The following is a 22,109-nucleotide window of genomic DNA, read 5'->3' as shown; positions in this document are numbered from 1 at the left end:
GTAACAATTAACTAAAAATACTAATAACTAAACACTGTGAGTGGCAGAATTTTATGATTATTTTTCAAGCATTGTCTCAGGTGGGAAAATCAGAGGGCAGCCCACCAGTTGCTTTTCCCACCAGATTTTAAAGCACTTTGACCAAAAAATGGAAGGGGCTGGACCTATGACATCACGTTATACCAGTAACCTCGGCCCCTGACAGATCCTCCCACAGAAACGGGAAACACCCTCCACAGACATGAGTGGGGATCTGAGGAGGAAGGGGACCTGAGTGGGGGGATCTGAGGGGGAAGGGGGCCTGAGTGGAGGGTTTGACCGGGATGGGGCTGATTGGAGGGTCATGGGGGGGCTTAGTGGGGGGTCTCAGGGGGGAGGGAAGCTGAGAGGGGGGTCTGAGCGGGTGGGGGTTGGTCGGGTCACCCCCAGGTCTATGTTGGGGGTGGGGGATTTCCCGTTATTTCTGGGTGGGGGGAGGATGCCCCTCTTTGGTGAGGGGTTGGTGGTGCTCCTTTTGGAGGGACTGGCTGACAGTTGCTCAAAATGATCTCATTAGCATCTTGCAGCTGGGTCAATCCCACCTGAAAGACACTGCAAATGCCAGCGGGAAACACTCCTGGGCATGGGCACTTCGTACCAATACAGGAGCATCGCGGCCATTATGTCTAACATTAGATGTGATTCCACAATTGGAAAACACCTGTTAAACAATCCTGATTGTGCCAGGAATTACACTGAAAACCAATTTAAGATTGTCATTCAAGCTCGTAGTATGGCTCATTTATCCATGCTCGGAGCCACATATTCATACACAGGGCTCGTTCCCTCACAGTGTTAACAGTGTTACAGACAAAAGAGGATCTAATTTAGAGCAGCCCTGAGTTCTCCCCTCACCACTCATCCATAAACAAAAAGATGTTTTTACATTTTATTTTTATTTCCCTCTTTATAAGTGGTGGTGTATTTTCCCCAACCCCTCAGTTTTGGAGTGATCCAATCCTGCATTAATAACCCCACAGCAAACTCAGAGGCTGAGTTTATTTTACACACACTCAATTGTAGGAAGGTGGTGTCAGAACATAACCCCCAGTATATTCACATGATAATAGAAGGATAAGAGAAAGAAAATGGTACAGGGCAAAGGCCACAAACAAAATTAGAATGATTGTTTCGCCTGAGTCCAGAAGCAAAAAGGATTTTTAAGCTGATACTGGGTGATTGCATTTTCCAGGAATGATGACTTCCACAATTTGAGAACCACATAGGAATGAATTAGTCCAGTAGTAGACACTAGTACATAAGTTTTCATAAAAACAGTGTAGATTGGGACCAGGGAATTTCAACCTGGACAGCGACCTGGTTCTGCTTCTATCTCATTGATGTAAATGGCAGACTGTCTCTCTTAGCTTCACAAGGCAATATTGCAAGTTCAGGCAGCTTGTGGTGTCATGTGGAATAACTCTCATTTCCCGTTGGTTTGAACAAAGGGTGTATATTCCTGGTCTGGATTCTTGAGATGATTATGGCTTTATTCATTGATAAGTTTATCAGAGGTTTCAGGGTCCTTTGAGATGGGCCATCTCCATTGGCCGAAGCTTGCCTTAGAAATGTAAAATGCCATTATACAATCCTTTTGGAATTTGGCCTCTGCAAGCACAGGGTTGTTAGCAAATCTTCAGGAATAACAAGATTGTCGCTGCTCTGAATTCTGGGAAGTTCCTAGTTTGTGAGTATTTGCCCGCAATGGCTTCAGTCATTGTAAAGCCTTTGTCCATCTTTAAAGATTTTAGAAATTAACCGTTTTGATTATATTTACACATATATATATACACATTTTAATAAAAATATAGAGTGAGATACGGGACAGCAGACAAACTGAATGTGCACATTTTACATCTTTTTCACCTAAACAAATGTTTAGGTAACAGTCATTCCCTCGTTCATTCCCCAGGGCAATGTCTTGACCAATCGGGGTGTGGAGATGCCGGCACTCAACTGGGGTAAGCACAGTAAGAAGTCTAACAACACCAAGTTAAAGTCCAACAGGTTTATTTGGAATCATGAGCTTTCGGAACGCTGCTGCTTGATCAGGTGAGTCACACTCACCTGATGAAGGAGCAGCGCTCCGAAAGCTCGTGATTCCAAATAAACCTGTTGGACTTTAATTTGACCAATTGAAGTAGACCTGCTTGGTTAGAATTGGAACAAGGCTGGGCAGCTGACTGCTCCAAGCTGCATTCTCAATAGTAATGCCTCCACTAATCTGAGTCCATTTGCAATGAATTAGTGCTCTCTTCTTATGCAATATAAATTGTTCTTCCCGGTTACAGTTTGGTAATTTCTTGCGAGCTGTCCTGATGAGTGCAAGGTGAAAAGCTTAGATAACATTTCTCTTATTTCAGCAATGCTCAAGTTCTGTACTATTAAATGGCCAAAGTGATAGTTTTTACACAAACTTCTGTCAACCAGCAAGAAATGTAGGCTGCAATTCCCCCATTGCGACCTGCAACTTTTCTGGCGGGTTGGGCCAGGAGATGCGCATGTCGGCCATTTTGCGGGTTCCCCGCCAGCTTTTACGACCCACGTGCATCTCCCAGCTGGAGAAAAATGGCGCCACTGGGAACCTGCTGAAAACTGGCGGCCTGCTGATTAGCATGAGTTTACATATCTTTACATGCCATTATCGGGATCCACACGGCAATCTCCACCCATGACTGCGTCTCCCACCTCTTTGGCGTGATGTAACTTTGGCGCGAATCAGAGTAGCTATTTAAAAGTCTCAACCTCAACGTGGCAGCCTTGAATTGGCGTGAGGAGGTAATTGCTGCTTGCGGAGCGTGGGGGATGTTGCAGGCAGGCCTTGGAGATGCCTGGAGGTCTTCCTCCTGCTGCCTTCAGGTGTTGGCCCATGGACCAGTGATATCTGGGGTGGGGGGGCGGGGGAGCGGAGGGGGGGTGGTCAGGGGGACTTCTATTTCCTCATAGCTCTCTGGGTGAGGTTCCATCAGGGAGTCCCGCTCACCACCCCCCTCCCCCCAGGCAGACTGTCACGCACTGTGGGAAGCAGCCTCAAGGGCTCCCACTCTCCATCCGCCCCCCTCCAGGGCAGCCCTGTCGTGCACTGTGGGAAGCAGCCTCGAGGGCCCCCGCTCCCCCCACCCCTCCGCGGGCAGCACTGTCACGCACTGTGGGAAGCAGCCTCAAGGCCTCCCACTCACCCTCACGCTCAACAGCACTTTGCAGTGGCATTGTCTTGCTGCGGAGTGTGATCAGGACCTCGCCTAAGCGCTGGTGTTCCGGGGTGGGGGAGGAGTGCACCATGTGTTGATTGAGGCCTAACCAGATGAAGCAGCTGCTGCTCCCAGCTGGGGTGCAGAGGTTCAGATGTGGACTGCATGGAATCTGCTGTCACTGGGCACACATCTGGCGCTGATTTGCAATATGTCCCAGCCCTGTGACACGGACCAGCAACACATGCCTGTAATGGATGCTACAGTTGCACACTTAGCAATGGCTCAAGGGTGCGCATTGCCCACGTCTGCACATTGACCTGCACAATCTGTGCCAGTATTAGTCATGATAGGAATCTCACACAACCCTAATCGGGTCATGCATGGCACCATAGATTGTGTGGTGTTGCCAGCTCTCACAAGTGGGGCTTCTGGCCCAAGTGAGTGATTGAGGTGGTGCTGGGTCTATGCAGTCAATGAGAATAATCCGTCATTCTATGCTCTTTCCGAACCCCACGGTGCAGATGGATCTCGGTTTGGTCGATTTGGAGGTGGCCTTGTTGGTGGCAGCAGGGGCGGAGGAGGAGCAGGAGGCGGCAGCTCAGGAGGGGGCAGACGTGGAGAGACCACCGCAAGAGCAGCCACCACCAGACCCTCAGGAAGGAGGGCAGGGGGCTGCTGCTGAGGGCCAGGAGGTGGGTGAGAAGGCTCCTGAGAGGGTGCATAGAAGGCGGAGGGCAAGGAGGTACAGGCCCCGCAATTCCTTCGAGGCCCTCTCGGTGGCCGTGTGCCACCGCCAGCTGCGCCTGCCCAAGACCACAGTGCGACACATTTGTGAGGTGTTCTCACCCCTGGCACCTGAGGGGAAGGGCGGCCATCTGCTCCCTGTTGACATGCAGTTTTCGGCAGCCCTCAATTTCTATGCCTCCGGATTATTCCAGGCTTCCAATGGCAACCTAGCTGGGATCTCCCAGGCCTCTGTGCACAGATGTGTGCGGCAGATGTCCTGTATGCCTGGGCAGGGGAGTTCATTAATTTTGATGTGGGCTGTGCACAGCAGGAGGCCTGGGCTCTTGGCTTCACATCCATCGCTGGGATTCCAAATGTGCAGGGTGCAGTGGATGGCACGCACATCGCCTTGAAGGCCCCCCATGCAGGACTGCAGCAATTTTTGAACCGGAAGGGGTTCCACTCCCTGACCATCCAAATTGTCTGCGACCATCAAATGAAGATCATGCAGGTTGATGCACGCCACCCAGGGAGTTTCCATGACAGCTTTGTGCTCCGGCAGTCGGACATTCCTGGGCTCTTTGAAGACCAGTCCAGGCTCCCGGGATGGCTACTGGGTGACAAGGGTTACCCGCTAAGGTCATGGCTGATGACGCCTGTGCGGAGGCCCGAGACCGAGGCAGAGACCCGCTACAACGAGGCCCATGCAGCCACCCGATCCGTCGTTGAGCAGTGCATCGACCTGTTGAAGATGTGGTTCCACTGCTTGGACCGCTCTGGGGGGGGCCCTCCAGTATGAACCTGTGCATGCTTCATGCATCATTATTGTTTGCTGTGCTCTGCACAACATTGCCCAGAAGCAGGGAGACCAGCTGGAGCAGGAGGAGAAGGAGGTGTGGCGAGGGGGCAAGGTGGGCGTCCCGCCATATGAGGAGCTGGAGGAAAGACGGCGGGCGGCGATGCCAGGTATCCGGCAAGGAAGAGCAGCAAGGGATGCCTTGATTGCAGCCTGCCTCACCTAGCTGGTGCTGTGCAGTGAGGGGGGTGCAACCAACACACATCCACCACACCCCAGGAACAAGTGCAGCCGCTATTCCCCCTCCAAACCGACCTGGGCCCTCAAACCACCACATCGCCCTTCCCCAGCTCTGTCATCCCCCAGAAACATCCAAACCTAGTAGTGTGCCTGGGCTGGCAATGGTTGCGAGTCTTAGTTGAAGGCTGGAGGATGATGACGACTCGCTATTATGCACACTGGGATCCTGCCCCTGGTGCAACTCAAGTCTGACTCCTACCTGTCCTCCGAATGCACACTGCCACCCTGGCCCACATAGCTGTAAGGGTTGGGGTGGGGACACATGTTATTTGGCCTGGGGGGGTGGTGGCGGGGTGGGGGGGGAGTTGTATTTGCACCAAGGGTCTGGTGAATGTTGGGGAAGGTAGGGCAGGCACTCTGAAACATGTGGCTAAGTCTGCAAGGCTCAACAGACAGCAACTCTATGTTTGGGAGTCGGGAACACTGAGCTGTGGGGTGGGGGGGGAGAATCAGAGACACATTAGTCACAGCGTGATGTGCAATTAACAGTTTATTGTGCTCTTAAAATAAATGATTACCAAACCCTGACTAATGCTGACCTTCACCTGCCCTCTAGTGAACTACAACTTTCTAACTTTATGCTTCTTCTTGGTACTACCCCAGGATGCACATCGGAGGTGGAGCTGTCCAGCTGTGATGCACGCCCCGTTGCCTGTGATGCCTTTGGCGGACGTCCCCTGGGTGGCCGGGACCTGGAGGGCCCGGCAGACATTGCGATGGCAGTGTTTTGGTGCCACCCTGTTCATCTCACTGGCCCTGAGATGCCCCAGTAGGAGGAAGGGGGGAATCGGAAGGTCTCAGGACGTCCGGGATCTCCTGGGTGGAAGACCCCAGCATGGGCTCAAGTCCTTCCTCCTCCCTTGGGGTGCCCAGCGGCCCCAGGGGCACTCCATGGGATGCCAGGGTAGCTAGACTGAGCTCCGGAAGCTCCGGCGTCACATGGCTCTGCCAGTCCTGGAGGCCTGGATGCGTCTGCCCCAAGATGTGTGATCCCTCAGCCCTGGCCCTCTGAGACTCGGCCAAGCTTTGGAGCCCTCTGCTACAGCCTTCTGTGAGCAGTTTGCTCCAGAGCAACGGGGCCAGCGGCAACACATAAAGGGCTGGGTTCCTCTGGGTCCAGAGCTGTAAAAAAGAACACACATTAGGGGGAGGGATGTTCCCCTAAGTGCGATACTACATTCCATGCAGCATCGCATTTACTTCGAGGAGAACCTAGGTTGAGGGTGCGCTTCTGCTCACTTGCATGCTGGATGCCAACCTGGCTATCAGTGACCATTCAGGATGGCCCATCATCCCTGCCAGCTCCATGGCACGCTCCTCCATGCTAGTCAGCTGCCGCAGGTCAGGCACACCACCACCAGTCTGTGTCGTTTCCCATGCGTTGTGGATGTTCTTTTCCTGTGGGAACATAAGGTTGATAGCAAGCATTTAAAAAATACTGCAGTGCATGGAGCGCAATGAATGCCTGTGTCTCGGGCGTTGTGCTGGTAGTTTCGGGGAAAGCGGTCACCACTGAAGGGTGCTCGTTGAGGGGTGAGGGGAAGGGGTTAGATTCTGTTCCTGGGGGAAGGGTCACTTGTTGCATGCCCTTCAGGAATCTAAGCAGGGTTGGAGATCCATGCCAAGCATGTGCGCGGTTCCAAGAGGGATGCTCACTCACCGCTCACTGCAGCTCACAGAAGGTCGTACATTTTTTTCCGACACTGCCTGCCAGAGTGCGGTGTCAGGCGTTTGGCATTCACCGCTTCTGCTACCTCCTTCCATGATGCTGTGGCAGATGCAACCCTTGGGTTAGGGCCCTGGCCGGGGAACAGACGATCACGCTTCTCCTCCACAGCATCTAGCAGGTGCTCCTGGTTGGCCTCTGAAAATCTGGGAGCAGGTTTCTGCGCAGCCATCTTTGTGGCGTGACTAGCTGTGTGTCCATTCTTGTAGCTTGTATACAGCTCTGGTTTATTAAGGGAGTGCAGGTACAGTGAGTGTGGTCAGTCAAGGGTCCGTTGGCAACAAATGCTTGTGAAAGATTTTGAAGGCTGCATTCAGTTGAGTGTCATGCATCGCTTGCTGCCATTCAATAGGCTGCTGTGTCCAGGGGAGAGTACAATACTCAGTGCTCCTAATCGATAAGCTGCTGTGTCCAGGGTGGGTGCAATACTCATGGCTCCCATTTAAGAGAGGGAATGATCACAAGCTGGGGTTGTGCACGTCAGCACAATGCTGATTCCCTGCATAGCAGTGAGGACAGTATGTTCAAGGGATGGAGGAATTGGGTACCCGCATTATCCGGATCCATGGGGGCATGAGGTGAGCTGGCATCCATATCTGTGTGTGGGGGGAGACGGGTGGGGGGGGGGGGGGCAGCAGTGAGGCCAGCAATGTCTTGGTGGGGAGGTTGTGGGGGCCAGCGATGAGGCCAACGATATGTATGGGGGGATTATGGGGGCCAGCGATGAGGCCAGTGATGTCTGTGGGGGGGGGGGGGGGTTATGGGGGCCAGCAATGAGGCCAGCGATGTATGTGGGGGGTTATGGGGGCCAACAATGAGGCCAGCGATGTCTGTGGGGGGGGTTGTGGGGGCCAGCGATGAGGCCAGCGATGTCTGTGGGGGGTTATGGGGGCCAGCGATGAGGCCAGCGATGTCTGTAGGGTTGGATGGCAGTGATCTGGATGCTGGGATGTCTTTTCAGCGATCTCCCAGCGATGTGCGCATGCGCAGGTTCCTGCTCACCCCGCCGATATCAGGCTCTTTGGCGAGAATAGGTCCCATCCCCAGGTTTTTAATAATATTCACGACTAGGACCTCTGCAATGCACAGAGTGCGGAGATTCGGGTGAGAAGCTGAACTGAGAAAACAGTCGGGATCTAGAACAGTTTTCCCGCCAATTCAGCACTTTTGGGAGAATTGCGGCTGTAATTTCACTAATGCATGTAATGAAATCCATGTACAAATCGTATATTTGTAAAATTTTGTGGTGCTACCTGTGGACAAGGAATACATTTTTGATGAACCTCAGGAACTGTCTACAGTGCTTGACCTAACCAAATGTTGCAAAGTAGATTGGGGAACTAAACAACAACTTTTGATCATCCATCAAATGGAAAGTACAAACCAGAAGCCCAAAGGTCAAATTACATCAAATCATTTCAGGTCCAATTGGTGTGTGCACTTGAAATTAACTCCATACTGCTGACTGTCCAGCAAAGGGCAGAGAATGTAGTATGTGCGAGAAGCGAAATCATTCAGCATTGTCAATCATACACCTGTGGACCACAGTAGAAATGTTTAATCAAGCCTGCTGGCCCAAGAACAGATTTCCAGCAACATAGAGCGTATAAGGCTGAGGGGTGATCTTATAGAGGTCTATGAAATAATGAGGGGCACAGATCAGCTAGATAGTCAATATCTTTTCCCAAAGGTAGGGGAGTCTAAAACTGGAGGGCATAGGTTTAAGGTGAGAGGGGAGAGATTCAAAAGTGTCCAGAGGGGCAATTTTTTCACACAGAGTGTGGTGAGTGTCTGGAACAAGCTTCCAGAGGTAGTTCTAGAGGCTGGTACAATTTTGTCTTTTAAAAAGCATTTAGACAGTTACATGGGTAAGATGGGTGTAAAGGGATATGGGCCAAATGCGGGCAATTGGGATTATCTTAGGGGTTTAAAAAAAAGGGTGGCATGGACAAGTTGGGCTGAAGGGTCAGTTTCCATGCTGTAGACCTCTATGTCTCTAAAATAGCACAATATTGAAAAATAGAATCCAGTATATGCAGTTCTGGAGATAATGATGCAGAATAGTCCACAGAATGAAAGATCATTAATGAGCCTAAAACAATAGTATGTATTTAAGGTATACCAATTCGAATCATTTTTGATTCTGACTTTCAACAACATATTACTGGTAAATCCCGTCACCAATCTATTACGACTGGAACCAAGCCTGTAGTAGAATTCCAGCTCGTGCATTGGTAAATATTTCTGATTGGTAGAGAGACACCTCTCTGAACGCTTGATCACTCATTGCGCACATCAAGTTTAACAAACAAGCAGCCTCAGCCAGTATATTTGTCATGAAGCACAAAACTGGTTGTTTACTTTAACTACATAGTTAAATCAAGTACAAGAACTGATTAGTCCACCTTCAGCAATGAGAGAGGAAATGTTAAGGTGGTTTGCATATTTGAAAGTAGATGAATTGTCTGGTCTAGTTGTAATGTATTTCAGGCTGTTAAGAGAAACAAGAGAGGAAGTATTGGAGGCACTTACTATCATCTTCTAATCCTAGCGTGATGCCAAAGGACTGGAGGGCTGCCTTCATTGTACCATTATTTAAAATGAGAGAAAGGCATAGATGGGTAAATACACGCCAGTCAACCCATCCTGCATGTGCAAGTTATTGAATAAAATATTGGAACGGTGTTAATCGCTACTTTGAAAAGCACAGATTAAGCAAGAAAAGTCAGAATGGATTTGTTAAGGGAACATTGATTATTTTGAGGAATTAACTAGGAGGTTCAATGAGGGTAGTCTGCATGGATTTTCACAAGATTTTAGACGAGGCCTCACATTGGCAGACTGGTCAGAAAACTAAAGTTCATGGAATACAAAGAAGTGGCAAGTTGGATCCAAAGTTGTTTCAGTGACCTTTGATTTTGATTTGATTTATTATTGTCACATGTATTAGTATACAGTGAAAAGTATTGCTTCTTGCAGGCTATACAGCCAAAGCATACCGTACATAGAGATGGAAAGGAGAGAGTGCAGAATGTAGTGTTACAGTCATAGCTAAGGTGTAGAGAAAGATCTACTTAATGCAAGGTATGTCCATTTAAAAGTCTGACAGCAGCAGGGAAGAAGCTGTTTTTGAGTTGGTTGGTACGTGACCTCAGACTTTTGTATCTTTTTCCCGATGGAAGAAGATGGAAGGGACTATGTCCGGGGTGTGTGGGGTCCTTGATTTTGCTGGCAGCTTTTCCGAGGCAGCGGGGAGTGTAGCCAGAGTCAATGGATGGGAGGCTGATTTGCGTGATGGACTGGACTTCATTCACGGCCCTTTGTAGTTTCTTGCGGTCTGAGACAGAGCAGCAGCCATACCATACAAGCAAAAAGAATGCTTTCTATGGTGCATCTGTAGAAGTTGGTAAGAGTTGTAGCTGACATGCCAAATGTCTTTAGTCTCATGAGAAAGTAGAGGCGTTGGTGAGCTTTCTTAGCTATAGCGTCCGCATGTAGGGACCAGGCCAGGTTGTTGGTGATCTGGACACCTAAAAACTTGAAGCTTTCGACCATTTCTACTTCATCCCCATTGATGTAGACAGGGGCATGTTCTCCACTACACTTCCTGAAGTTGATGACTAGCTTCATCACTTTGTTGACATTGAGGGAGAGATTATTGTTGTCGTTGCATCAGTCCACCAGAGTCTCTACCTCTTTCCTGTACTGTGTCTCGTTATTGTTTGAGATTCGACCCATAATGGTGGTGTCATCAGCAAACTTGAAAATCGAGTTGGAGGGGAATTTGGCCATACAGTCATAGGTGTGTAAGGGGTATAATAAGGGACTGAGGACACAGCCTTGTGGGCCACCGGTGTTGAGGATGATCATGGAGGAGGTGTTGTTGCCTAACCTTACTGACTGCGGTCTGTGAGTTAGGAAGTCTAGGGTCCAATTGCAGAGGTAGGAGCCGAGCCCCAGGCCTCGAAGTTTGGAGATGAGTCTCGTAGAAATAATGATGTTAAAGGCTGAGCTGTAGTCTATGAATAGGAGTCTGACATAGGTGTCTTTGTTATCTAGGTGTTTCAGGGTTGAGTGTAGGGCCAGGGAGATGGCGTCTGCTGTGGATCTATTGTGGCAATAGGCGAATTCTAGTAGATCCAGGCCGATGGTAGACAAGAATTGATTTGTGCATGACTAAGCTTTCAAAGCACTTCATAATGATGAATGTCAGAGCCACTGGACGAAAGTCATTAAGGCACACTGCCTGGCTTTTCTTTGGTACCGGGATGATGGTTGTCTTCCTGAAGCAGGTAGGGACCTCAGATTGGTGTAAAGAGAGGTTGAAGATGTTTGCAAATACCCCCGCCAGCTGGTCCACGCAGGACCTGAGTGCTCATCCGGGTACCCCATCTGGGCCAGTTACTTTCCATGGGTCGACTTTTGAGAAGGCTGCTCTGACGTTGGCAATGGTGACCTCAGATACAGGTTCGTCTGAGGCTTCTGGGATGGAGGGCGTGCTCTCTCTGACCTCTTGCTCAAAACGGGCATAAAATGCGTTGAGCTCATCGGGGAGGGGGGCATTGGAGCAAACAATTTTATCTGCCTTCATCTTGTAGTCTGTTATGTGTTGCAGACCTTGCCATAGTCGGCGAGAGTCCTTATGGCTAGCCTGGGATTCTAGCTTGGTCCGGTACTGTTTTTTGGCATCTTTTGGCATCTGTCTTTTGGAATGACCAAAGCAAAGAATAATAGTTGATGGTGTTTTTGTAATTGGAATGCTGTTGTCAGTGAGGTTCTGCAGAGTCCTTGCCTTCCACACAAGAGCACAAGAAGTGGGAGGAGGAGTAGATCATATGGCCCATCTAGCCATTCAGTATGATCAAGAGTGATTCTGGGCTTCAAATGCATTTTGCTGCCTATTCCTCATATCCCTTAATTCCCTGAGAGACTTAAAATCTGTCTATCCCAGTCTTAAATGTATTCAACGATGGAGTACTAGCAACTCTCTCGGGTAGAAAATTCCGCAGATTTACAATGCTTTCAGTAAAATAATTTCTCTTCTCAGTCCTAAATGATTGGCCTTACCCTGAGACCATGTCCCCATTCGACCCAGCGCCTGCCGGCAGCCCTTCTCCAATGTTAGGGTGCATTTCAAGCTGGATGGCCCTTAGTTAAAAAAGCCCACCAACGCCTCTACTTTCTCAGAAGACTAAGAAAATTTGGCATGTCAGCTATGACTCTCACCAACTTTTACAGACGCACCATAGAAAGCACTCTTTCAGGTTGTATCACAGCTTGGTATGGCTCCTGCTCTGCCCAAAACCGCAAGGAGCTACAAAAGGTCGTGAATGTAGCCCAATCCATCTCACAAACCAGCCTCCCATCCATTGACTCTGTCTACACTTCCCGCTGCCTCGGCAAAGCAGCCAGCATAATAAAGGACCCCACGTACCCTGGACATTTCTCTTCCACCTTCTTCTGTCGGGAAAAAGATACAAAAGTCTGAGGTCACGTACCAACCGACTCAAAAACAGCTTCTTCCCTGCTGCTATCAGACTTTTGAATGGACTTAACCTGCATTAAGTTGATCTTTCCATACACCCGAGCTATTACTGTAACACTACATTCTGCACTCTCTCGTTTCCTTCTCTATGAACGGTATGCTTTGTCTGTATAGTGCAAGAAACAATACTTTTCACTGTATGTTAATACATGTGACAATAACAAATCAAATCAAATCAAATCAAATTGCATGAAAGTACTGGCTGCCCTGCTGGAAGCCCTGCCATCAAATGAATCCTTTGTTATCTGATTCATGGACAGCAACCTTTTGTTCTGGTAAAATGTCTTTGCAACATATTATTACCATGTATAAAGATCAGCCTCCATATTAAACCCTGGGTACCTGAACTCAGAAACTCCCATTTTGTCATAAAATTGCTGTCCAAAAACCATTATGTAGAAACTCTAATGAACAACAAAATTAACATCTCTATCTCTGCTACACTTCAAAACATCATTGAGCAAAAACCCACAACAGCCTTATATGTAAGTTTGAATTTTCTCTGCTGACTTGGCATCATTAATGGTCATTATTGAACATGCGTCATGTTTTCTCCCCATTATTTTAGCAAAGCTAAAAGCCCCGCTGAGGCTAGGGGAGAAAAAAACCAGAGGGTATGGGTTAAGGGTGAAAGGAGAAAAGTTTAAAGGGAATATTAGGGGGGGCTTCTTCACGCAGAGAGTGGTGGGAGTGTGGAATGAGCTGCCGGATAAAGTGGTAAATGCGGGGTCACTTTTAACATTTAAGAAAAACTTGGACGGGTTCATGGATGAGAGGGGTGTGGAGGAATATGGTCCAAGTGCAGGTCAGTGGGACTAGTCAAAAAATGGTTCGGCACAGACAAGAAGGGCCAAAAGGCCTGTTTCTGAGCTGTAATTTTCTATGGTTCTATGGTTCTGTCACAGCAGTGCTATTTGAAATTTATGTTCATCATCAGATGCCATTATCCAGAAACATATTGAGTGGTAAATATATAATAGTATAAATATAAAATAGAGTTGGATATCCTGATTTATCAAATTGGACAATGTATAACTAATGGCACTAAAGTGGAGCCCTCATATGTTTTGCATAATAAATGTTGAGGTATTTGCACATGTTAAGACAACTGTTACACTTGTACCATTTTTTCTACAATGGCTGCTGTATCACTTGGCAGATTTGCCATGGCTAATCCACCTAACCTACATACCTTTGGACACTAAGGGAAATTTAACATGGCCAATCTACCTAACCTGCATATCTTTGGACTGTTGAGGAAACCAGAGCACCTGGAGGAACCTCACACAAACACTGGGAGAATGTGCAAATTTCACACACACAGTCACCCAAGGCTGGAATTGAACCTGGGTCCTTAGCGCTGAGAGGCAGCAATCCTAACCACTGTACTACCGTGGGGACATTCCCGCACTAAGTGAACCTGGCTGGCATGTTTCCTGCCACCGCAGGTTACATTAAATAGTGCACATTTTTTACTTCAATGTGCAAAATAATTTGTTGGGTCCCCTTTTAAATTGGTAATTCCAAAGAGTGTGATCTTCTATTGGGCAGAATTTTTTGTGAAACCACCATGACTTTTGGTGGAATTTAAACGCCCGCACTTGAGGCAGATTTGGAGGAGAGGGTTGCATTTCATCAGGCAAGAGGGTGCCACTTAGGGGTCTCATCTGAATGCTGCTGTTACTCACCCAGTGGAGGCAGGCGACTTGCCATACAGGATTCCTGAAAAGCAAATGTTGTCAGGGTTGCTTGGCAGGGTCACTCATTCAAGGGCACTCATTGCCTGATTGAGGGATCATGCATTGGGAAGTAGGGGGTTCTTGCTGAGAACCAGTCCTCTGTCCTAGCTTCTGACCTCTGTCCTCCTCATCCCTCCCAACCCTCATCTCATCTTCAGTCACCTGTGATCTGGGTCCCTTGACAATCCTAGGTCTCTGGTTTGTGCATTGTTGGCAGTTTCCACCACTGGCACTGTCGACAATGGGACAGTGGACAGCTAGTAGCCTATGGTCAGCAGCTCTTAAGAGCATGATTTGACACCCCCCCTCCCCCACCCTCTCCAGGTCCTCGATCCTGGAGAAAGCCCGCCACTGGCCTGGGAGGCACTTAACATGGGCTATCCTTCTACAAAGGAGGCAATGTAGGGCTCTTCCAACCCTCTAGCTTACAGGCATCCATTAAATACTGCCCTTTGTGTCTGTCAGCCAGCCTACATTTTACTTTATAAAACATGGGCAATGTATTGAGATGTAGACAATGTTTTACGGGTTCGATCACCAGCGAAACGACACACTGTGTGGTAAGTATGTTCTAACAAAGTGTTTGTTTGTCTTTTAGCAACAACGGCGTCTTGACCTCTTGACAATAACAAACCCTGGTGAGTAGAAATGCTGGTTCATATCTCCTGCTTTACACAAAAGCTGTTTAAATGTGGGATTTTCTCTGACACTAAATGAAACAAACTGTTCCCCTAACAAATTTTACATAGCAGCAAGTGACATTTATATTGGAAGTGGCTTAACCCTGAGCAGTAATATGTCTTTAGAGCTGCCTATCTAGGCCTTCCGTCTCAGCATTGTCCGGTTGATTTTATTCTGTCTGAAGGTTATGCCCTGACGGGAATGGAGTTTCTTTTCCTGAAGACTGCACACTGTAGAGGTACCATGAGCAATGTGTTATGAAATACCATGTTTTAACTCTATGCTTTATTAATATGATAATAGTGGCTTTCCCAAACATATGATAAATTTCAGTTAAGCAAGTACCTGATAAGTCAATATACTTGCTGAATGAATTGAAATTGAAAATCTAAAACTGTTCTCTCTACATTTGGTTTTCTAATTTCTCTATTTAAATAATTTCAGCTGCTATTTTCTATTCAGTGAATAGCTTCTGTATTTTGTATATTTTAAATCAATTTTCTTGTGTACAGCCTAGATACATGTAAACATTGGAGATGAGTGTAAAACTGAAGTGACATCAATTGTCTGAATTTGAGTTACTTTGTAGGATGTCCACGTTGAATATTTAGGATTCAGATTAACCAGCATTTTTCTTAAAATAAGGCCCAGCTCATTTACTGTGGGACAACATGCATGTTCTCAGCATGTTCGCAATCAATTTCTTCTGCAAGTTTTCCCTTCTTCCTGGTGGTTATATTTTGCTGCCTTCAGTTCTTGTTCCTAGTTCACTGTGAAATGCTTAAAATCAATCACTGATATACACAGATTATTCACTGTGCAGGAATTGATGGAACTGATAAGGGGGGCGAACATCTACAGGCAAGGTAGCAAATATTTTTTCTTGCTTTATTTTTGATATTAATGAGTTACTTTTCTGGGAATTTTGAACTGTAAAATAGGGCAAGATTTGCAGTGAATATTGCATGGATTGGAGTAAAGTATTTTGCAAAATGAGGGTAGATAAAGTTGAATTGTACTCAGAATCCAACAATTTACAATTGTTACGATTGAACTTTTATACAGTTGTATCCCCTCATAATATAATTGGGGTAAAATGACTCTCTACACATACACCTTTGACAAAAAATGTTTACAGCAAGGGGAGAATTTAACGGCTAAAGCAGAATGAAATGTTAAAAAAAACTAGTTCACATGAGCATGATTAGTTAAAGCTTTTCTTCTTGTACATCTTGTACAGGTAGGGAATAATTTCACTCACTTATTGAACAGGGAACTTTTTCCATAAGTGGGAAACTAGTTGGAGTTAAAAAAGGGATAAATTACTTTTTAAAAGAATTTTACATGTCCTTGCAGCAACTACCTTGTTTTTAACTGTCCAACACTTTGGTCCTTTTCTGCATTAATGGTGCGACATAACCATAAATTGTTGTGAGCATGCATAGCAGTTGCTAACTTTATTGTTGGTCTGGGAAAAATCCAGCGAGGTAACTATAGGCAAAGTCACCACTAATTTTATAGATGGAGAACGGGAGGGCTTTAGCTATTCATAGTGGCAGTGCTATTGGCAGAACTTTCTGGCCCCGCCTGTGGCAGGTTTCATGGCAGGCAAGAGTGGAAAATTCAGAGTTAGGCCAAAAGTCGGACCCCACTTGTGGAAAAATTAGTCGCAATTTTCCATTCGCCACTTCTATTGCGGGATGATGACGGGTCAGCTTTTCCTCTGGTTCATGTCGGGAATGCTATTTGAATGTCATGAATACTCAAAAAGCAGTATTTTGAGTATTCATGATATACTCAAGGCGGAATCACATTCCCTTCCCAATTTCGGCCATACCAGTGGGAAATTAGACCAGTTTAAATCGCAACTGGATATAGTGGCATGCAACTGACCAGCTTCACTTCACGTGACTTCAGCCAGGATTTTCCTCAGCTGGAATTTTCCACGCCCAATCGCGGCTGGGATGTTCAGTGGCGAGATTGGAAAACCTCGTGAGAAGACTCCAGGCGCATTTCCTGGCAGTGTAAATCAAGGATATGATTGCCCCTTCACGCCACCCCCCACCCACCCATCAATGGCATTTCCTGTCAGAGACAAACCTCCACAGTGGCTTCTTTGTGGCTCGCTTGTAGTGTGAAATAACTCCACGGAGGCGGAAGTCCCGTCACCAACTATTTTATTTGCAACGATAATATACATACACTTTCGGTAGCTTCCTGCTATGGCAGGCTGAGAGACTGACACATCTGCTTTAAATAGGGAGCATGAGACTCCCTGATTGGACCATCAATTAGGACTCATCAGGTAGCTCTTTCGGCACCAATCAAGTAAACGAACTCAAATTAACTTAGGGACAAAGTAAAAGGGGCGGCTCCCCAAAAGGAAGGGGGGAACAGCCCGAACCAAAATCAAAGTCGAAAGGAAACTTAAAACGTCAAACCAAAAGGTGATTATCGGGGTCAATAATACACCCCAGCCCCTGCGGCGCCCAGCGGTCGCGGAAGGCATCAACCGCGCCCGTGGACACCGCATGCTCCCTCTCCAGAGACACCTGGCCGCGAATGTAGCCGCGGTAGTGGGGAAGACAATGAGGTTGGACGACCCCCTCGATCAGCCGCTGCCTGGATCTGTAGATGGAACACCTTGCTAGGCCCAGGAGCAGGTTCAAGGACTCATCAGGTAGTTCAAGCTCTAGCAAGCCAACCTCATTAGCCTGGCTGAAGTCATCATACAGTGCCAAGGCAAGGGCAGCAGTATCAGAAAGCAGGGAGAGAAGAGAACTTTGGTGCAAGGGCAGCGCTGCAGGGGTGGTGTGGGTGGGTGGGGTTGCAATTGCAAAGCATTTAGCCTGGCATCTGAAGCGATTATGCCCACACAAGCAACAGTAATCCCTGAGAGTGCCAATGGTTGGTCCTGCTGTGTTAACCCCTCATACGTAGACTTCAAAATTTACTGAGTGTTATGGGGCTGCAGAATCATTGGGCGATGGGGCAAGTTGAAAGATACTTGAAACTCCTTCAATCCAAGTGTGAGCTCCCATCCGCATTTTATGTGGTGAACAATAGAGACCGACTGCCTCGATCTCTCTGCTCTCTCTCTCCCTCGCCCTCTCTCAGATTTTCAAAGACTAACCTTGGTCCGTAAGATTTACTGCTTTAGTAATTCCGCCACACACTGGTTTCCCATCACCGTCACACTTTATTGTGCACCAAAGGAAAAGGCCGCTCCATAATGGGCAGGATTTTTTGGCTGTGCACGCCCCAAACCCGGAAATTTCCGCCTGAGGTCAACGGACCTTTCCATGGTCTGCCCCTCGCCCCCTCCGATTCCCATGGCGGGCGGGACAGTAAAATTCACCCCAATATCTTCAGACATTGCAACAGCAGATGTCCTTGAAAATGACCTTACTTGCACATTGGGTACCTGATCCTTTAACTAATGCTCGTGCAAGGCCCTTCTTGCAGCTGACTGTTTGGCTCTTTCTTGAGTAGATTTATTGTTGGCACGTGCATGGTCCAATTAGGCATTCTGGCATCACATGAGTTGGTAGGGTTGTGTGACATCAGGTTGTGCTCCTTCTGAAGCTTCTGGCGCATGCTCTGGATGCCCATGCAGTTACCTTTCTCAGAAGTGTGACTTGCACCTGCTGTACTGAAAGCAGCTAGTGGCTCGGCACATCCCAATGAAAGGGTGCTGGGCTTCGAAATTTGTGCCCAAGCTATTTGTCTCCTACAGTGTAACACAGTGGAATTAGCTGTTGCTCTATTTATCATTGATCAATAGGACATCAGGTATTTTAGAATCTTGGTAAGATGATACATTCCTCATAATCATTAAGTAAGGCACTGAGAATTGTCAGAATGCACAGTAATATAAATGGAATGACTGTGAATGACAAAGAACAATTCTATTCATAGAAAAGGATTCTGATTTTGCTGGAGAAATTTGACAATTAACTGGCGAGTCAGCATCAATTGAGTGACTCCCAAGAATGCTTTAGTTGCTTATAGTAATCTCTTGAAATAGTCGTTCTTTAGTTCCACCTTCACGACGAAATATATTAGCCTATTTTCTTGTTCCTGCTGTTTACCAAAAGTACAACGATTTAAACACATGACATTTCGTATCAGTGCTTCTCTCGAGACCAAAAGGTGAAGCACAAACAAGAAACAATTTATTCTCGATGTAGCTCTTTTCATATTCTGAATGTTTTATATTCATGAAAATGTGTTTAGCAATATCAAAAATAATGAAAATGGAAAATCTTTTAGCCTCAGAGGAGATTATTTATATACTAATGGGTAGAGAACTGATTTGAAAGTAATAATTTAAATGTGGTGATTGTGATAGCATTTGTGTGATGTAGACATGCATAACAAATTTGAGTGAAGCTGCATGATGCTATACAGTAAGTACCATAATTTAATGGAAATAACCCATTCAAAAGTATGAACTTCATTTCTAGATTTGAACTAAACATAACTTTTATATTAAATTATTATGTGTTTAATTGATAGCTGAATATCAATAATTATAGTATCTTTGACAAATACCCAGGTATTAGACAAGAGTTTGTGCGGGTGGGGTGCAGCAATGTGGGTGATTCAGACACTGAGCAGAAAAAAAAGAGTAGAGTAATTAACGCAATAAAGTTGGAAAAATAATTCTGAAGAGGCATTTTGTATGAGGAGAGGATGGTGGTTGACACAGAAAACTATAGATCAGTTAACTATAGATCAGTTACACTAACATCTGTCATTGAGAAAATGCAGGAATCCATATTGAGGGAGTAGTAGCAGGACATTTAGAAAACTATAATACAACCAAGCAGAATCAATATGGTTCATGGAAGGGAAATTGATTTGATTTATTATCACATGTATTGGGATTCAGTGAAAAGTATTGTTTCTTGCCTGCTAGGGGAAAAGAAAAGGAGAGGGTGCAGAATATAATGTTACAGTCATAGCTGGGGTGGAGACTTAGCTTAATATGTGACTGGTCCATTCCTGCAACAGGAATCAGCTGAGTCAGCTCTCAACTGAACTTGGTTGGTTGTTCGTACAACTAGTTAAAACCAGTTTCAGGGCTTTGTAAGTTGTGCCCATAAAAACAAAGCCTCACAGTGCTGCTCTAACTGCACAGTCAGTGCTGCCTGGCTGTGAGGAGTGCTTTTGGAGTTGGATGAAATTAGGGAGTTCGGTGAAATAGGGAGCAGAGGCCACAAGGGAGAGTGCTGATTGGTCAGTAAGGGAGAGTGCTGATTGGTCAGTAAGGGAGAGTGCTGATTGGTCAGTAAGGGAGAGTGCTGATTGGTCAGTAAGGGAGAGTGTTGATTGGTTAGTAAGGGAGCGTGCTGATTGGTCAGTAAGGGGGAGTGCTGATTGGTCAGTAAGGGAGAGTGCTGATTGGTCAGTAAGGGGGAGTGCTCATTGGTCTGAGTGGGGATAAAGGGGTCTTTTTCAGGCGGGCAGCTGGTGACTAGTGGTGTGCCTCAGGGGTCGGTGCTGGGACCATAACTTTTCACAATACACATTAACGATTTGGAAGAAGGAAATGAAGGCACTATTGCTAAGTTTGCAGATGATACAAAGATATGTAGAGGGACAGGTAGTATTGAGGAAACGGGGGCTGCAGGTGGACTTGGAGAGGTTAGGAGAGTGGGAAAAGAAGTGGCAGATGGAATACAATGTGGAAAAGTGTGAGGTTATGCACTTTGGAAGGAGGAATGGAGGCATAGACCATTTTCTAAATGGGGAAATACTTCGGAAATCAGAAACACAAAGAGACTTGGGAGTCCTGGTTCAAGATTCTCTTAAGGTTAATGTGCAGGTTCAGTCAGCAGTTAGGAAGGCAAATGCAATGTTAGCATTCATGTTGAGAGGACTAGATTACAAGAGCAGGGATGTACTTCTGAGGCTGTATAAGGCTCTGGCCAGACCTCATTTGGAGTATTGTGAGCAGTTCTGGGCCTCATATCTCAAGAAGGATGTGCTGGCCTTGGAAAGGATCCAGAGGAGATTCACAAGAATGACTCCTGGAATGAAGAGCTTGTCGTATGAGGAACAGTTGAGGCTTCTGGGTCTGTACTCATTGGAGTTTAGAAGGATGAGGGGGGATCTTATTGAAACTTACAGGATACTGCGAGGCCTGGATAGAGTGGACGTAGAGAGGATGTTTCCACTAGTAGGAAAAGCTAGAACCAGAGGGTACAACCTCAGGCTGAAGGGATGATCCTTTAAAACAGAGATGAGGAGGAATTTCTTTAGCCAGAGAGTCGTGAATCTGTGGAACTCTTTGCCACAGAAGGCTGTGGAGGCCAGGTCATTGAGTGTCTTTAAGACAGAGATAGATAGCTTCTTGATTAATAAGAGGATCAGGGGTTATGGAGAAAAGGCAGGAGAATAGCAGAAAAATATCAACCATGATTGAATGGTGGAGCAGACTCGATGGGCCGAATGGCCTAATGCTGCTCCTATGTCTTATGGTCATTCAAAAGTCTGATGGCAGCATGAAGAAACTGTTCTTGAGTCGGTTAGTATGCGATCTCAGACTTTTGTCTCGTTTTCCCGACAGAAGTAGGAGGAAGAGAGTTTGTCCGGGATGCGTAGCTGAGGCAGCGGCAAGTGTAGACGTAGTCAATGGATGGGAGACTGGTTTGTGTGATAGACTAGGCTACACTCACAAGCCTTTGCAGTTTTTTGTGGTCTTGGTCGGAACAGGAGCCATACCAAGCTGTGATACATCTGGAAAGGATGCTTTCTATGAAGCATCTGTAAAAATTGGTGAGAGTGCTGAATTGCCAAATTTTCTTAGCAACCTGAGAAAGTAGAGGCATTGGTGGGCTTTCTTAACTATAGCGTCAGTGTGAAGGGACCAGGACAGGTTGTTGGTGATCTGGATACCTAAAAACCTGAAGCTGGTGACCATTTTCACCATATCACTGTTGATATAAACAGGGTCATGTCCTCTACTACGCTTCCTGAAGGAGGAGATAAATAATTGGGAGATGGCAGTGTCGCAATAATATCCCTGGACCAGCCAGGCTAATACCCTGATGACGTGGGTTCAAATCCCACCACAGCAACTGTTGTAATTTAAACTACATTAATATATATGGAATATAAAACTAGTCTCAGTAATGGTGACCATGAAAACTATCATTTGATTGGTGTAAAAATCCATCTGGTTCACTAATGTCTTTTAGTGAAGGAAACTTTTACCTGGCGTAGCCTACAAATGACCCTAGACCCACAGCGATGTGGTTGGTTCTTAACTGCCCTTTGAAATGGTCTAGCTAACTACTCAGTTCAAGGGCAATTAGGGAATGACAACAAATGCTGGCCTTGCCGGTGACATCGTGTT

The 22,109-nt window shown here is 46.6% G+C and overlaps 1 protein-coding gene across 1 annotated transcript in view; it reads left to right on the top strand.

The window, feature by feature from the left end:
* The window catches only part of agbl4 (AGBL carboxypeptidase 4), a 769,208-nt gene that overhangs the window by 347,544 nt on the left and 399,555 nt on the right, over nt 1-22,109 (top strand). The window contains exon 7 of the mRNA XM_078219206.1: nt 14,664-14,703. Coding sequence (XP_078075332.1) covers nt 14,664-14,703 — 40 coding nt within the window. The remainder of the gene's footprint in view (nt 1-14,663; nt 14,704-22,109) is intronic.

The sequence above is a fragment of the Mustelus asterias genome, chromosome 8 (genome assembly GCF_964213995.1).
Source record: "Mustelus asterias chromosome 8, sMusAst1.hap1.1, whole genome shotgun sequence".
NCBI lineage: Eukaryota > Metazoa > Chordata > Chondrichthyes > Carcharhiniformes > Triakidae > Mustelus > Mustelus asterias.
The sequence above is the reverse complement of the archived record's forward strand: the minus strand, read 5'-3'. Positions and strand labels throughout refer to the sequence as shown.